At 35.9% G+C, this 15,674-nt stretch overlaps 1 protein-coding gene across 1 annotated transcript in view; it reads right to left on the minus strand.

The window, feature by feature from the left end:
• LOC126814851 (inositol 1,4,5-trisphosphate receptor type 1) overlaps positions 1–15,674 on the minus strand; it is a 71,037-nt gene that overhangs the window by 17,822 nt on the left and 37,541 nt on the right. The window contains exons 3-4 of the mRNA XM_050540256.1: positions 3,067–3,140; positions 1,784–1,908 (exon numbers count right to left, since the gene is read on the minus strand). Coding sequence (XP_050396213.1) covers positions 1,784–1,908; positions 3,067–3,140 — 199 coding nt within the window. The remainder of the gene's footprint in view (positions 1–1,783; positions 1,909–3,066; positions 3,141–15,674) is intronic.

The raw sequence follows: 15,674 nt of genomic DNA on the forward strand, positions 1-15,674 counted from the left end.
GTCTGCTAGGCTAGGGTATTTAGGGGAGGGAAGAGGTGATGGTTGTGTTCTTCTTTGTGATATAATGGATTTTGATTAGTTTTTCAAAACGAATTATCTATTTTACTGGATTAGTGATGTTGAATCCCTCCAGGATTAAAATGTACCTTTAATTCAACTAATCGTAAAAAACAGTTAAATTCTATCTGTCTGTCATTTTTCATATTTTTTTATTATTATTATTATTTCAAATAAGACTAAGCTGAGACATATCAAATAAAAACGCAAATACTGCAACGGTTAAGCCCTTAAAACCTATTTTCTAAATAAATGTTCGTATTTACTTTGATGACCAGGTAAATCAAAAACTACAAACATATATAAAAGACAAAGGCGATGACATTTTGAAAGCACGTACATTATTTGCATGTATGCTTTGAATTCGTCCCAAAGGAATTTTAAAGACAATATAACAGAAGTATACAGAAAATAGCTTGCCAGGCAGTTATAAAGCGGTAACTACTGAGTACTGCAATTGCGAAAATGCTAAAATTAAATACAGGCTATTGTACTACGATACTAACTATTCCTGAAAATTTGATGAAAATGGGTGAAGAATTTTGAACTCTGTAGAATGATGCTGAACACGATAATGTACGTTACGAACCATTTTATCGATAGGGACTTTCTATCTCCAAAACTTATCTAATCTGTTCTTTAGACTATGTGTACAAATAGGGGGGTCGAGGGACGGGCAGGGGCGAAGACAACATATGACGTGTATATTAACATAAACACAAACATGACGTATATAATAAAACGTGGAAATCTAAACTGAGCTGATTTTACAAATTGCGAACTAGTGTCTGGCATTTTAAAATGGAGGACATTATCTTTTACAAAATGCACTTTCAATTATCATAATATAAACAGGTTACTGGATAATTTAATCAAGAATTGTATAAGATTAAAATTTATAATTTCTGCTTGTGTAAGCGTCCATGAAATAATTATGTTGGGACCAAAAATAGTTAATGTTACTGATCGTCGTTTGAAGGATTTTGAATCCCTTGCTAACTCCAACATGCAGCACAAAGGGCTTGCCAAAGAACAATGTATAGTTGTTAGGATGGGGCGAAAATCCGGGGTCCCGTGTACACATTTGCGTGCACATAAACAAACCCTTAACAGTTCGAATTCGACATAAGAGTAGGCTGTAGCGCCGCTACCTGGCAAAACTACCCTGCACACTATACGAAGTATGCCCGTCTTCATTAGCAGAGTAGGACATTAACGCCCATTTCATTTCATTTTATTTAATGGGTGGATTTTTTTAATCCGATTTAATCCAAACCGGTAGATGATTTACCGGGCATATTTTAATTTGTTATATAAATGTTAAGAAATCAATTTGTGTCCATTTTAGCGTAAATTAAGTCGTGAAATCGTCCGATAAATGCAAATGACGGCCAACGACTTTATATGATATGATAATTCTTTACACTGTTCCTGAATAGTCGACAGAATTAACGAGTTTCACACCCTGTCAAATATAAATTAATATTACCATTACTGTCGATTACTTTTTTTAAGTTAATATGATTGGGCTAAATTGCACATTTTAATTAGAATCTGAAGATAAATGCGTTTCTTAGCATATGAAATTTAAAATAGTTGATGATGCCCAGATATTAACAAGACGTTTTCCCTTAACTGAAGTCAAATTGTTGTTTAAAAATGTTTTTCATACTCAATGTACGAGGTGCTTTATATGAAAAATGGAGAAGTTTCAATGTCAACTGACCTTGGCCTGATTGAGCATGACCTTGATACCGGACTCCGAACCTTCTGCTGCAGAAAGTGCCTGCCATTTTCTATATTTTTTATTCAACTTATATCTGTTTTGTATGCAAACTTGGAAAACGACAGCTGAAATAAATAAGATGTACTTAAAGACACATTAGTTATGATTTTAATAAAGATTTGGCTATTCTTGATATAACAGTTCAAAAATAGATAATAAAAAAAGAAAATATTGAAAATTTCAGTCAAATTACTTTATTCTAAACGAAGTTATCACTGTTGGAGTTTTGACTAGAAATGGGCACCATCTGTCTCCGCACCGTCTCAGAGAATTGCCGATCGTTTCACTGACAGACGATAACTCCACCCACATATTCTCGATTATCAAGTAACATTCTCAATGCCACGGTACCCTCGATTTTTAGTCCTTTCATCGGCAGTCTCCTGGAGTGACGACTGCGATTAACAGTAAATGATTTAATCATTAAATGCACGACTGTTTAAATCCAAGCTGTATTCAAGCCATCCGAGGGTCTACAGAGTTGATTTTGGGTTTGTTATGTAAATAAAGACCCAATTAATAATTTCAATAACATTTGAAGCCTATAGAAAGACTTGTAGTAGGCATATTTAGCTCTTAACTAATGTATCTTTAAAAAAAGCTGTAAACAATAATACGGTGTTGTTGATGATCTTGTCTGTATAGAAGTTAGAAATATATAGACTAAGATTTGTCAGGTACACCAAGTTTTTAAACTCAACTTAAATTGTATTGTTTAAAATTTTCGTTCTATGACTTTGAACAAATATAATTTCTGTTGATAAATTCATTTTCAAGACAATTAAAACAGATCTCTACATAAGATTATATTGTTATGTGTGTATTTGACTATAACCATGCTAAAAAAAAATGACCATATCACATCTGTGCTACACAGCTCTAGCGAGGCCTTCGTGCTCTTGTGAGCCAATAATATTATTATGATAATTATTACGCAAATAGAACTGTTCAGTTGTTCATAATGGGATTTCATTTTCCGGAAGAAAACTCTACTTTCTGACAGTTTATCAAAATAAAATTCATAATTATGATATATTGATTCGCTGTTAATAATATATCATATACACGTTATTAATACGTCATCTACTAAACATGTTTTCCTTTATGGCATCAGTATCAGTGCTGTTTTTTGACTATTGCACATTTCCAGTGATTAATCATGTTATACTGCTGTTGGAAAACAAGGGTTAATGATATCATACATATTGTTTTAGTTTACTCACCATGGGCGTTAGGAATGTTTAATGGCCTGTTACGGTCCTGGTTGGTGTATATACATAATCCATTATTGGCAGAACTGAAAATAGAAGACGTATACTTAACGTAACGTTATGTAATCAAAACCAAATTGTTGCTGAAAGAGAATTATCTTGTAAATCTCTTTAACAATGTTATGTTACTCGATAGCAAGTGTCATCGCTAGTGTATAACAGGTTGCAACTCGGGATATTCCAGTGGAGTATTTACTGGGAGGGGGTGTATTGAGCCGTGGGGATTCCCATCTTTGCGATCGGCAATTAGATTTTACAAGACACACCCGGTTAAACTCCACAAAAATGTTTTGCTTGGATGATGTGGGTGCTACGTTCCTCGCATTCCCATTTCAATTTATGTAATTTTAAAACAAATTCCAATTTAATTCCAAGCATCATTTGCGTTTCTATTTGTTGATTATTATGATCAATCAATTGTTTGCAAATGAATTGGTGCACCAATTAAAGATACATTTACGGGCATTAAGTCTGGCATACTAACAAAATTTCTACCATAGCATTCTGATATGACTCTCAACCATAAAAAAACAACTAAATGTGTAATCTTGACCCACAAGACAACTGCTAACACTAAGATATTGTAGTGCATTACACGATCCCAGAAAACATCAAATTCCTAATAGAACTCAGGGTTTAACCAAATGATACTCCTAATAAAACAGTCTACTCCCGATTGAGAGAGAGAGAAATGAGGTTTAACGTCCACTCTACACAAACTAGGTCATTTCGGGATCTTTAGCAGTGGGAGGAAACCGGAGGACCCGGAGAAAACAAACGAGGTTGGACAGGCGACCCTACTCCTTGTCACGTACAACCGGGGATTCGAAACCACGCCAGTCGACTCAATGACAGACTTTATGATACAGCGCGCGCACGCTAACCATTCAGCCATCCAACCCCCCACTCCCGATTGAAGTCAGGTATTAGAATTAGTTTTAGCCACACATAGTTTGTGATTTCTAAATATAAAACCATTAAGACTGTACAAAGTGTAAAATGATTAAAGATCGAAAATGTATGCTACTAGTATAAAATCATCATGCAATTGTAGGATGTATGTTACGTTTGTTTATGTTTCATTTAAGACTGTATATTTTAAGATTACTACAGGTTACTATAACTCTGAAATTGAGGTCATTTTGAGACTGACATAATATGGTCAAACAATTGCAGATAACAAAAGTACACGGAGGTAAACCCAACGAGGTTAGGTGTGCTACCCTACTCCTTGTGATGTACAACCCTTAGATCTACAAGGCGCACGCGATAGACCTCTCGGCTGCACCCCCCCACCAAAGAAAACCCCCAAAACACCCTCATCATACGGTAATATGATACGCCTTGAAAACAGCTAAAAATGCCAGCCCAACCATGAAATAACTAATTTTGAAGCCGTAGTGTTACGGTGCTGCCATGATCACCATCGTGAGATTGCTTCCCATTTTAAAGATATACAACAGCAAATTTGTAAGCTATGACTATGAGCAGTAAAATATTACTCTGATTATAAAAGTATAATATATAAACTATAAATCAACAAAAAGCAATATATATTCAAACACATTCAATAACATGTCGCTAGTATCTTAATTTAGTGGTGCAGCAAATAAAACTGAGCAACGAAAACACGTCATATACAATTAAATGTTCCCATTTATGTACTCCTAAGATAAGGCAGTAAAAAAAGCGGAATTGATTATGGACATCTAGGTTGCATAATTTATCAAGCCAATGAATTGTATATATTAATCTATGCTAGTAAAGAAAGGGGTTGTAGATAAGTAGATAATATGTCTCTAAAAAAGCAGTATCGGGGACAGCCATGATAACTCTTAAAATCACACCGCATATCTACTTGTTTATAATTGTAAACATTTATAAATGCAAATACTGGACAGGTATTTATCGCAACCGGCTTAGGTGTGACATTCTAAGAAAATAAACATCATGTCAAAGAGAAAACGTAAGTTTTGCTTTATTGCTGAATGCACTGAAAATGAACCAATTAAGACAGAGTTTGGTATTTTGTATATATACATCTGAATTTAAAGCTAATAATTAGAGATTGTATGCACATTATGTCAGTACACTCATGTCTTGTAAACTTCCCGATTGTTAGGTTCGTTTCACTTAATGTTACAGTCAATAATCCATGCCTTTGTCAGCTTTGGAATATCCATGACGGGTATGTACGATAACAAAATGTTGGCCGCTATTGAAGCAAATATCCGAGGTATAAAATACATCACTTTATTTCAATACTGAAATCCACTGAATAACAGCTACCAGGAAATACAGAGTTCTAATCTAGGACTAAACGGATAATATTTCTTTTTCCCGGCTTAATCCACGCTAATAATATGTGCTCATATTGATTATTTACATTTAATTAGTGGCCTGGATTCAGACAGATAGAAAAAGGCCCATCAAAAGATTTTTTAGAAAAGATTAAGGTAGCGTTCGATTGTTTTGATCACATCACATTTATATTCCGAATATTGACAAATATTCAATTCTTCATATCTTTGTGAATTCTCAACAGAATTGAACCACTCTTGAACTTTCACAACATCGCAAAGTAGACATTTTAATTATAACTGTCAAATTTTAGAATAAACAAATAATAAATAATGTCAATTTATTAATTATTCAAATAAAATTTCAAAATATGTAGTCAAATAATATTTAGTGCACAGGTTCGTTGTTGTAATATATGGTCATATGTTCAGATAACAAATACCCATATTTATAAATTATCCTAACGTCGACCAAAAAATCGGTTTTGTTTATTTTGTATTTGATCTTAGTTTTATTATGTTATAGATTATGTTAAAACCCTTGGCTATGTTATTTCAGATTTTAATATAAACGGGTGCAGTATATGTTAAAGTTAGATGCTATCGTTTAGAAACTTGTATGTAAATACAGGACTGGAATATAAAGTCTTAATGATAACAACCTCAAACAGCAGACATTGCTTTACTGATATGCATGTACATGTAGGTTAGTCGAACCGATTTACTCTACTGGAGGAATCAGTACAATTCTTTTATTTTGGGTTGAAAAAATTGCTAGAGGTTAGTCTAGTTTCTTGTCTGGTGGAGACTTCAATAATTTTGCAAAAACGTATTATGGTTGAACTGAACAGCTTTAAAAGATTCGGCAGATATTTGCTGGTTGGCTGTGATTAGAAGGCTACCTGTAAAATGCACAGGCATGCCCAATCTCCTTTTAGAGTCAAGTGGTAGAAAATGAAACTGATAGAAGCCATCTTAACATATTTTGATAGTTGTTTAAAGAGTCTGCTATCAATAAACAACTCGTCTCAAAAGACAAGTAGAAGGCAAACAACTTAAACAAAACGACATGAAACAGTGCAGGATGAAATCACACCCAAACCCAAAGCTACTAATCTCAACTGCTTAACACTTAAGTGGGTGTTACACACTATGGCTGCCAAGATTACTGGAAACAGATGAACCTTACTTTCTTTATTTCATTCATAAGTTGAAGCACCACTTATTGTGTATATGTTATGAAATATGAAATCTAGGTTTAATCGTTGTCAGCTGGAAAATGGTGGTTAGTTACCAATTGGTGATCAATGCAAGAGACGAAACCATTTGTGTGCCAACCGTTCAAAACACACTCCATCTGTATTCTATACGGAATCGCCATTTTTGACATTTCATATTGAGTATAAGTTTTGTAATCTTAGCCTTTACAGTTATAGATATGTAATTGTAGCGGAAAACATAACGCGAACGTTATGACATACGTTTGGTTCCGTTTAGTATGTGACGCCAAGTTTATGTGTGCTCAATGTTTAGGGTCGCCTATGTTGTGGCCAATTCTAGCGAAATCGGAAAAATTGGTATGCAGCTGGTTTTGATATTGATAGTAAGAAATGATACCATATGGTAGAATTTATATATTCTACTCACATATAGTGTACGCAAGCTGAGTAGTTTGTTTTCTATGTAGAATCCCTGAAGGATAACGTTTGATGCTAATAGAGGTAACTTCCAGGGATTACACGTCAGGAAATATCAGTTTGGCTTTCATTAAGGTTGTGTTACTACAGGTAAATAGGTACAACGGTGATTCCACCTTAATTAAATTATTAAAACAAGACTCACAAATCTTCAACACTCCATGCGTATAGCTTTACCTACACACCGTTCATTATCTAGACAATTAACCGCGTTAATTAACATTGATGATACAAGCTGAACATAGATCATAGAATGAATTCATCACTATAATGTAGACATATTTGTACATTCGTGGGGTAAATTTTGCGCTATGGCCTACTCTTATTTCGAATTCCAACTGTCAAGGGTTCTTTTACGTGCACGGCAATATGTACCAAGAGACCTCGGTTTTTTGTCCTAACCGAACGACTAGACATTGTCCTGCCATCCTGCACCACTGACAAGAGCTTCTCGGTCAATACAGGGAGGGAATGAGAGACCTCATAGTTAGCGAGCAAGTGTCTTACTCGCCGAGTCACCACGGCTCCCCCATTTTCGAGATATCAAAACCGGGTGGAATAACACCTTGTATACCACCACTATAAACCAGATACAGTGTCACAGCTTTTTTACGAGGACGTTAAACCCCATTTCATTTGTATGGAAAATATAAACGGATAGAAGTGTGAATACAAACTAATCTAAACTTCAACTTTTGATGAGCAGTAATATTTTAGAATGGTACGTCGACTGATATAGAAATAGAACACAACATTAAAGGAGCTAAGTCGCTAATAATATTGGGACCTAGAAATTGACACAAATGGGTCGCAACGCATACAATAATGTAATATGAATGCATATAAATTGATTTAGATTCAATCGTTTCTGTATTTACTGTAATTGCTAATCAGTTAGGTTCGGCGAAATACGCCAGTATTCTCAATCGAATTTCAATCTCTAGCGTCTGGTTATTCCAGTCTACGCCGATACTATTTATTGGGCATGCTCTCCAGATAAGAATATAGCGTCCCCGTTTGACATGACTTATGGAATATGCCTAGCCTCGTTTTTCGAGTCCCTTATTACAAATAGCTCTGAAACGCATTATGGTACACGATTCGTGTACCAATTGTAAAATGTTTATTTTGTCTTAAATATTGGATATCAGAAGGCCATCTTTTCCCGGTAAGATCATAACATCAATGTTGATTTAAACCGACAAATAAATCGTGTTTTCAATGTCGAAGATTTTGGATGATATTGAATTAGAGACTTAGCTACTTTAAACCTTACTATTCCACTTTGTTTTATTTTTTGTGCATCCCCTATTAATCTACAGTATGTGTTGTGACCTTTACTGGCGACTGCACCCGCCATCTGTGATTGTTACATGTATACTAGTCCTTTGCTCAGTAGAATGAACATCTTCGAATACACACCTATGAATGGTATGTACACCTATATACAATTATGTATAAACCTAATCACGATGTGTACTTGAAAATTAATAATAATTTGTAGGAGCGAGGTATCCAATCAGAAAACCAAACAGGTGAAGGCCGCCACTATTTGGAGGTGGCACTCAATGTGATTAAATGTTATTGATCCAGTGATGTGGAACCAAATAAGATATCAACATTCTATAAATCTGTCCAAATTTCTGCATATAAAACGATGTTGGGGATAGGTGTGGGAGGCTCAATCTTAATTATCATTCGGTTACTGGTCAAAAGAGGTCGCGGCTGTTGGGTGTTTTGATTTACTCTTTCAACACATCGTGACACCACTTCCATTAGAGTTAGACTTATTTTTCATTTGGGAACTTCATATAGCCATTATTATTTCATTGATGTCCTGTATAATCGATCAAAGAAGGTTTTACATCATTGATGTTTAATAATAATAATAAAACACTGCCAATGTATTAACAAATCAAAAGATAATCAAATAAACTAATCGATTAATGTCATTTTATCTGGTATCGTCGCCTTGTCTTATGTCAATATTATGCAAGGCAATAAAACACATTTACACAAATATCAATATGGAAATGCTAATAGTACACAATACAGGAAACGCATACCATTTTCTTGTCTGTACAACTATAAATATTCCGAATTCTGCCTGACTTCTATAACCAAAGTTTATTTACGCTTTATAAAATAGCTTGGTTTAGACGTTTATCTCCTCACTATGGCTATTTCACCGAACTCCGCCCTGCAGCACCTCGTAATGTTGTATATTTGAGGTTTAAACCACGTTCCTACAAACACAATTAATTCTTAGGTTAAACGCCACTCTTTGTGGTACTAGCACCAGTATACCGTTGTCGGTGCCCTGATCCGTGATGTGTGATGCGTATCGTTGATGCGTGATGTGTATGTGTAATGCGGATCAAATTTTAGTAACGATTTTATTGAACAGACCTAAAATTTATTCTTTTAATTTTATTCCGCTTTATATAATGCATAATCACAGTGAAAAACGTAATAAAAAAGGAAAACCAATAATTTAGGAGGGTTTGGTTTTTTTCGCATATATTATGACTAGTAATGAATTTTGGTTTATATTCAATAGGCATGAATTCCTAGACCATCAATTCACCCATAAAAGAGTTAATTGCTATTTGTTCTAGCATGGTTTAATTAAGAACGCGTCAGGATTACGACAGCTGAACTAAACTTGTATGTCTCAGATGACAGAAAACATGCAATTTCAATTTGCAAAGGAAACAATATCGGATATGTGTTGAAAGTTGGATCATAAAACCTGTATAGTCTAATTACTAACGCTAGTGTTAAAGCTGATCAAAGGGTTAATGGAAATCTGAGGCGAGGCGTTAAGAACTTAACCTAAAGATGTCATTTTTGTTAAATGAAATGGGGTTTAACGTCCTACTGTTCTGCCCCAACTGGGCTAATGAAGACGGGCATACGCCATACAGTGTGCTATGAGGGAAATTCTGACCAGGGGGAACTCGCTATAATAGTTTAACAGTGAGGCTGATGTCCCCAGCGGAAATCCCGAAATAAATAGATGACACATATAAATTAATTGCACGTTTATCTTCTTCAAAAGTATCGAACAATCAGACTGATTATCAACTATACACTAAGTTTCATCACTCTCTATCAGATAGAATCAAAGTTTAAGAAATTGCTTGACTCTGCTTAGCTTCAGTGGAAAATGTTAATCATTGAAATCAGTCAAGACATTCACCTAATGGACATCAACATCAAATTTAAACATACTACCTCAATTAAAAGCATAGCTGTTATGTTCTGCAATCTTGAGATAATTCTCACCAAACTTAGGCTTGGTAATCATATAATGAATCTATACTCGGAGTTTCATAGCTCTCACTTAATTAAAACCAAAGTTATCGTGCCCAACGCACCAACTAATCAAATTGCTTATCTCTGCTTACCCTAAGCAGAAAATGCTCATCAAGGCATCGACCTAATAACACCTACACCAAGTTTGAACATACAATTAGAAAGAGAGTAAGCTTACTCTTCCGGACACCTGTTACCACTGTTTGTCGTGTATTTTGTACACGGTGAACAGTCCATATGCTGATTACACTATTTTGCCTTATTACACTATTTTGCCTATACCGTTTTTTTTAGGACTTTGAATTTTGTCTAATGGTTTGGATTGTTCGTACTTGGTTTTATTTTATTGTATCCCAAAGTCTCGACCAATCAAATTGTTTATCGCTCTGCTTAACCTGATATGAGTAGGAAATGTTCATTTTCGATCTTAGTCAAGGTATTGATGTAATGAAACTATACACTAAGTTTGATCACTCTCACTTAATCAGAACTCAGTCAATACATCGACATAATAAACACCTACACCAAGTTTAAACATTTTAGCTCAATTAGAAGGAGAGTTATTGTGCCACAAAAAGTGTGATGGACAGACAGACAGACAGACAGACAGACGGACGGACGGGGGACTAAAATAGATAATGAAAAATTAATATATTGAAAATTTTTAGTCAAATTACTTCATTCTGAGCGAAGTTATGGCTGTTTGGAGAATAGCGGAGTCTCGATTGTCATTGCTACCGTTGTTACGATAGTAAACCAAGCCTCGGTTATCCATTTTCCAATTAAATTATTAAAAGACCATCTTGTTCCAATCCATTGAAAATCGCGAGCATCCGACGCTCTAGAGAGTTCATTATGGTCTCGTCATCTAAATAACACTTGAAGCCGAAATAAAGATCTGCAATAGGCAGAATTAGCTCATACTCAATGCAGCTTTAACTAATGGAGCTTCTACTTCGATAATTTCAAATTCCAAAAATTTCATTTCAAGTTATCTCTCTGGTTGAATGCGCGGGACCTTCGCCCCCTCTGAACCCCCCCCCCCCCCCGATGTCACTTCACCGTTTTTGATTCCATGGACGTAGGAATTATATGTCATTATAAATCTCTGAAAATCAAACAATATTATGTTATATATATTCATTAATATATTAATATTTAATATGTAGATATGTAGATATGTAGTTATTAATTAAAACTAAAACAATATTGATATATATTATTTGTATTTCTCTGCCCTTTTATCCATAGTATGTAGATAATGTATTATGACTGATCAAGATAAATTACATTATTCGTCATTGTCAGATTGACAGGATTATTAACGTTGATTAAGTGATAAATTGTTTTTAAGTGCAAACTGCTTTATTTTTTAGCTAAATATTTGTCGCGAGATTGACTTAGGGCCGTAGTTACGAGGATGTAGATAATGCCCCAAACGTCAAATCCTGGACGCCCATGACCTTTTTTCTTTCTTCAGGGGTTGTTGTACCCATTTTTTGCATTAAGGAATAAGACATACGTTCAATATTAGCATACGTATTAACATAACTAGTCTTATACACCACATTTATAGATAATTTCTTATTTCCTCTTTAATCCAGTAATTACTGAAATGAAATGTTTCTATTCATCCACCGAGATAACAATTTGGTTGGGGGGCGGGGGGTCCAAGATTGGTATATTTAGTAGCAATTACTTAAACCTAGCACGTTGTCTTTTCAACTTGTATAACTCTTTTCTGCACTCCAGAATCTTCAAAATGGTTTTACATAACCACCTCCACCAACACGGTTCCGGTGCTATGGATTCTGTTTGACTCCGGCAATGCAAATAATATATTCGAAAGGGAATTCCGAGAGGTCTAGTGTTACACAGAGACTAGAATTAACAACGACAAAGATAAAACTATGAATTGGTTTATAATCTCCAAATTGGTAGAAATGGGGCAATTACAATATAATGATGTTACACACAATCTCTGTTAATAGAAAAATGAATTTGGCAACAAAACTAAAATGGCGACAAATAAAGAAAGTCATGACGTCAATTTGCATCCAGAATCATTTATACAAATCGGAAAAGTCACTGTATTTTCCATATTTCATATATACTATTCAAAAAAAGTAGGGGATATAAAGTCACCTAATGAAACTGACGAAGAAACAAATGACAAAATGAAATGAAGTTCACATTCATCGATTTATTCCAAATGATCGTTAGACTAAGTAAGGCACAGACTGACCATTATAAGGGTAAAATGATACCCGGGGTCAAACAGCAAAGTTACCACAGCATCACAACCAAGTCAGTAACGGGTAAATCCTCCTCTGTTTGCCAAACAAGCATTGATCCGACGTGGCATACTCCTAATGAGACGTCTAAGGTCATTTTGGTCCAGATTGTCCCATTCCTGTTGCAACGCAGCAGCAAGTTCTTGGACATTGGCAGGACGTTGTTGACGTTGACGTAACCTCTGTCCAAGCATGTCCCAGACATGCTCGATGGGGGAGAGGTCGGGACTCAGTGCTGGCCAAGGTAATGTGGTGATGTTCTGTTGTTGGAGGTAACCTGTGACATCTTGCGTTGTCATCCTGGAAGATGAAACGGCGGCCATGACGTCGTGCGAACGGCACAACATGGACTGCCAAGATGTTGTCCCGGTAGTACTGGCCTGTAACACGCCCTGCAACAACATGTAAAGCCGTTCTTCCAGCAACAGTGATGCCTCCCCACACCATAACAGAACCACCCCCAAATCGATCATGTCTGATGACGTTAACGTCTTGGAAGGGCTCGTTTCGACGACGCCACACCCTCCTACGTCTGTCCAAAAAATCAACAGTGAACCTTGACTCATCTGAAAACATCACATTGCTCCAGCGTCGATTATCCCAGTGTTGACGATCCCTACACCAACGACGTCTTGCCTGAATGTGATGATCTCTCAAACAAGGGATCACGCGAGGACGTCGGGTGCGAAGGTGACCCCTATGCAGTCGATTCCGAATCGTCTGGCCACTCACTCTCACACCAGTGTCTGATTTGCTGTGATGACACGATTTCTCAAGGCCAAGGTACGGATAAATCGATCCTGGGCTTGAGTTGTCGCCCTTGGTCGACCTGAGCGTGGTCTGTCCTGTACAGATTGTGTATCACGGTATCTGGACCATAGCCTGCTTATGACAGACTGAGAAACATTCATCGTCCGCGCCACAACCGCCTGTGTTGTGCCGATCTGTAGCATGCCAAGGGCACGTAACCTTTCATTTTGGGTAAGCCGACGCATATCAAAATTTGTTTTCTGGTCACTAAAACAATTAAACTGATGTTTCCACCCTGGAATTCAATGCCACAATGACTGTAACATTCAAAGTCAGAGTCGTGCAAATCTTGGGTTGGACCCCCATGATGATCCCAAGCATCACCTGCATTCCATACGGTAGCTATTGGTGCGTTTGGGCGTCACATGTAACTGGAAATGTTTCTTCTGTTAGGTTCTATAGTGACTTTTTTCGTAGTCATTTGCATATTTTAGTATTATGCCCCCAAAATCAAATATCCCCTACTTTTTTGAATAGTATAGTTAGAATGTTTAAAATTTCTAATAAACTTAAAGGGTACAATATTTCGGACCAATATAGATTTTTCGACAATACACAATAAAATGTTATTTACCAAATAATATATCGGTTCACATTTTTTTATGATCGATCATTACAGTCTTAAGTTATGACCATTTGATACTCACGTTACCGTTATATTATTATTGTCTTATATCGTAAACAACCCATGGAAAGCTTGCTGAGCAGGCAAACTTTTCATTATACCACATTGAATAGTGTATGCCCGCCTTGAGTAGCCCCGTCGCTGCAGGAAAGTAGGGCATTAAACCCAATTTCATTTCTGTGATGATCCATATACATGTAACTATTTTAAAGAACGTGTGAACGTGTTTAAAAGCATTTGATAGTCATATTGAAACTGTCAAAACGTGTCTTTTGAACTATCTTGCAAGTGTATTTACTGAAAAGAGTATCAATAACTCTTTTATATAATATCATATTTCATAACTGATACGAACATGTACGAGAAAATTTCACATTGCTTTATATTATGTATGAAAATATAGGCAAAAGGTTTTTATTATCAGTCTATCTACCTACAGTTTTAGCTTGACATTTAAAATCTGCTTTATCTATATAGCATGTTTAAATTGTTCTTGGATGTACTGTGGTGCATTAACATTTTGAACACGACCTTTCAAAAGAATAGAAAACAAATTGAGGGAGGCCACGGATATGCATTTAACTTTCTCAAAACCATCCAAGACCAGTTAAAAGTAAATCAGTATGACGTTCGTCTCCCAAAAGGATATTCTCTATACTACAAACACTGTTAAAAGAGCACAAGGTGAATAAAGAAAATGGAGAAAAAAATGGGCAATAATGAAGCTAGATACAAGCATTGTTCTTTTTCTTCCAAATATTTATATCTACCTTATAAATAACACCTATACAAATCAAAAACAAGTGTTTCTAATACATTTATGTTGTTACTGAAGACATTGTTAAAGTCACTGTTTATAAATTGTTGACTTTAGGTCAGAGAGAGGGATGTAGGTAATACGGTAGATCCGTATGTAGATCTGTATACTATAGCATCATCTCAAGGTTCTTTTCTAGCTGTTTCAGCATTATCGCCAATTTATCACAATCTGAATTCTACAAGTTATTTTTCTTTAGCACCGTTTTGTGTGTGTGTGTGAGAGAGAGAGAGAGAGAGAGAGAGAGAGAGAAATGGGGTCTAACGTCCACTCAATTTTATTTCAATGATTCGCTTGCGCGTAGGGGTCTTTAGCAGTGGGAGGAAACTGGAGGACCCGGAAAAAACCCACGAGGTTGGACAGGCGACCCTACTCCTTGTCACGTACAACCGGGGAATCGACACCCCGCCAGTTGACTCAATGACAGACCTTTTGATACAGCGCTAACCATTCGGCCATCCAACCCCACCCCGTTTTGTGACTTATAAAAGTGTAACATATACTATTCAAAAAAAGTAGGGGATATTTGATTTTTAAGTGTTATTAAAGTCACCTAATGAAACTGACGAAGAAACAAATGACAAAATGAAATGAAGTTCACATTTATCGATTTATTCCAAATGATCGTTAGACTAAGTAAGGCACAGACTGACCATTATAAGGGTAAAATGATACCCGGGGTCAAACAGCAAAGTTACC

Source organism: Patella vulgata, chromosome 3 (assembly GCF_932274485.2).
Source record: "Patella vulgata chromosome 3, xgPatVulg1.2, whole genome shotgun sequence".
In the NCBI taxonomy this organism is placed as follows: Eukaryota; Metazoa; Mollusca; class Gastropoda; family Patellidae; genus Patella; species Patella vulgata.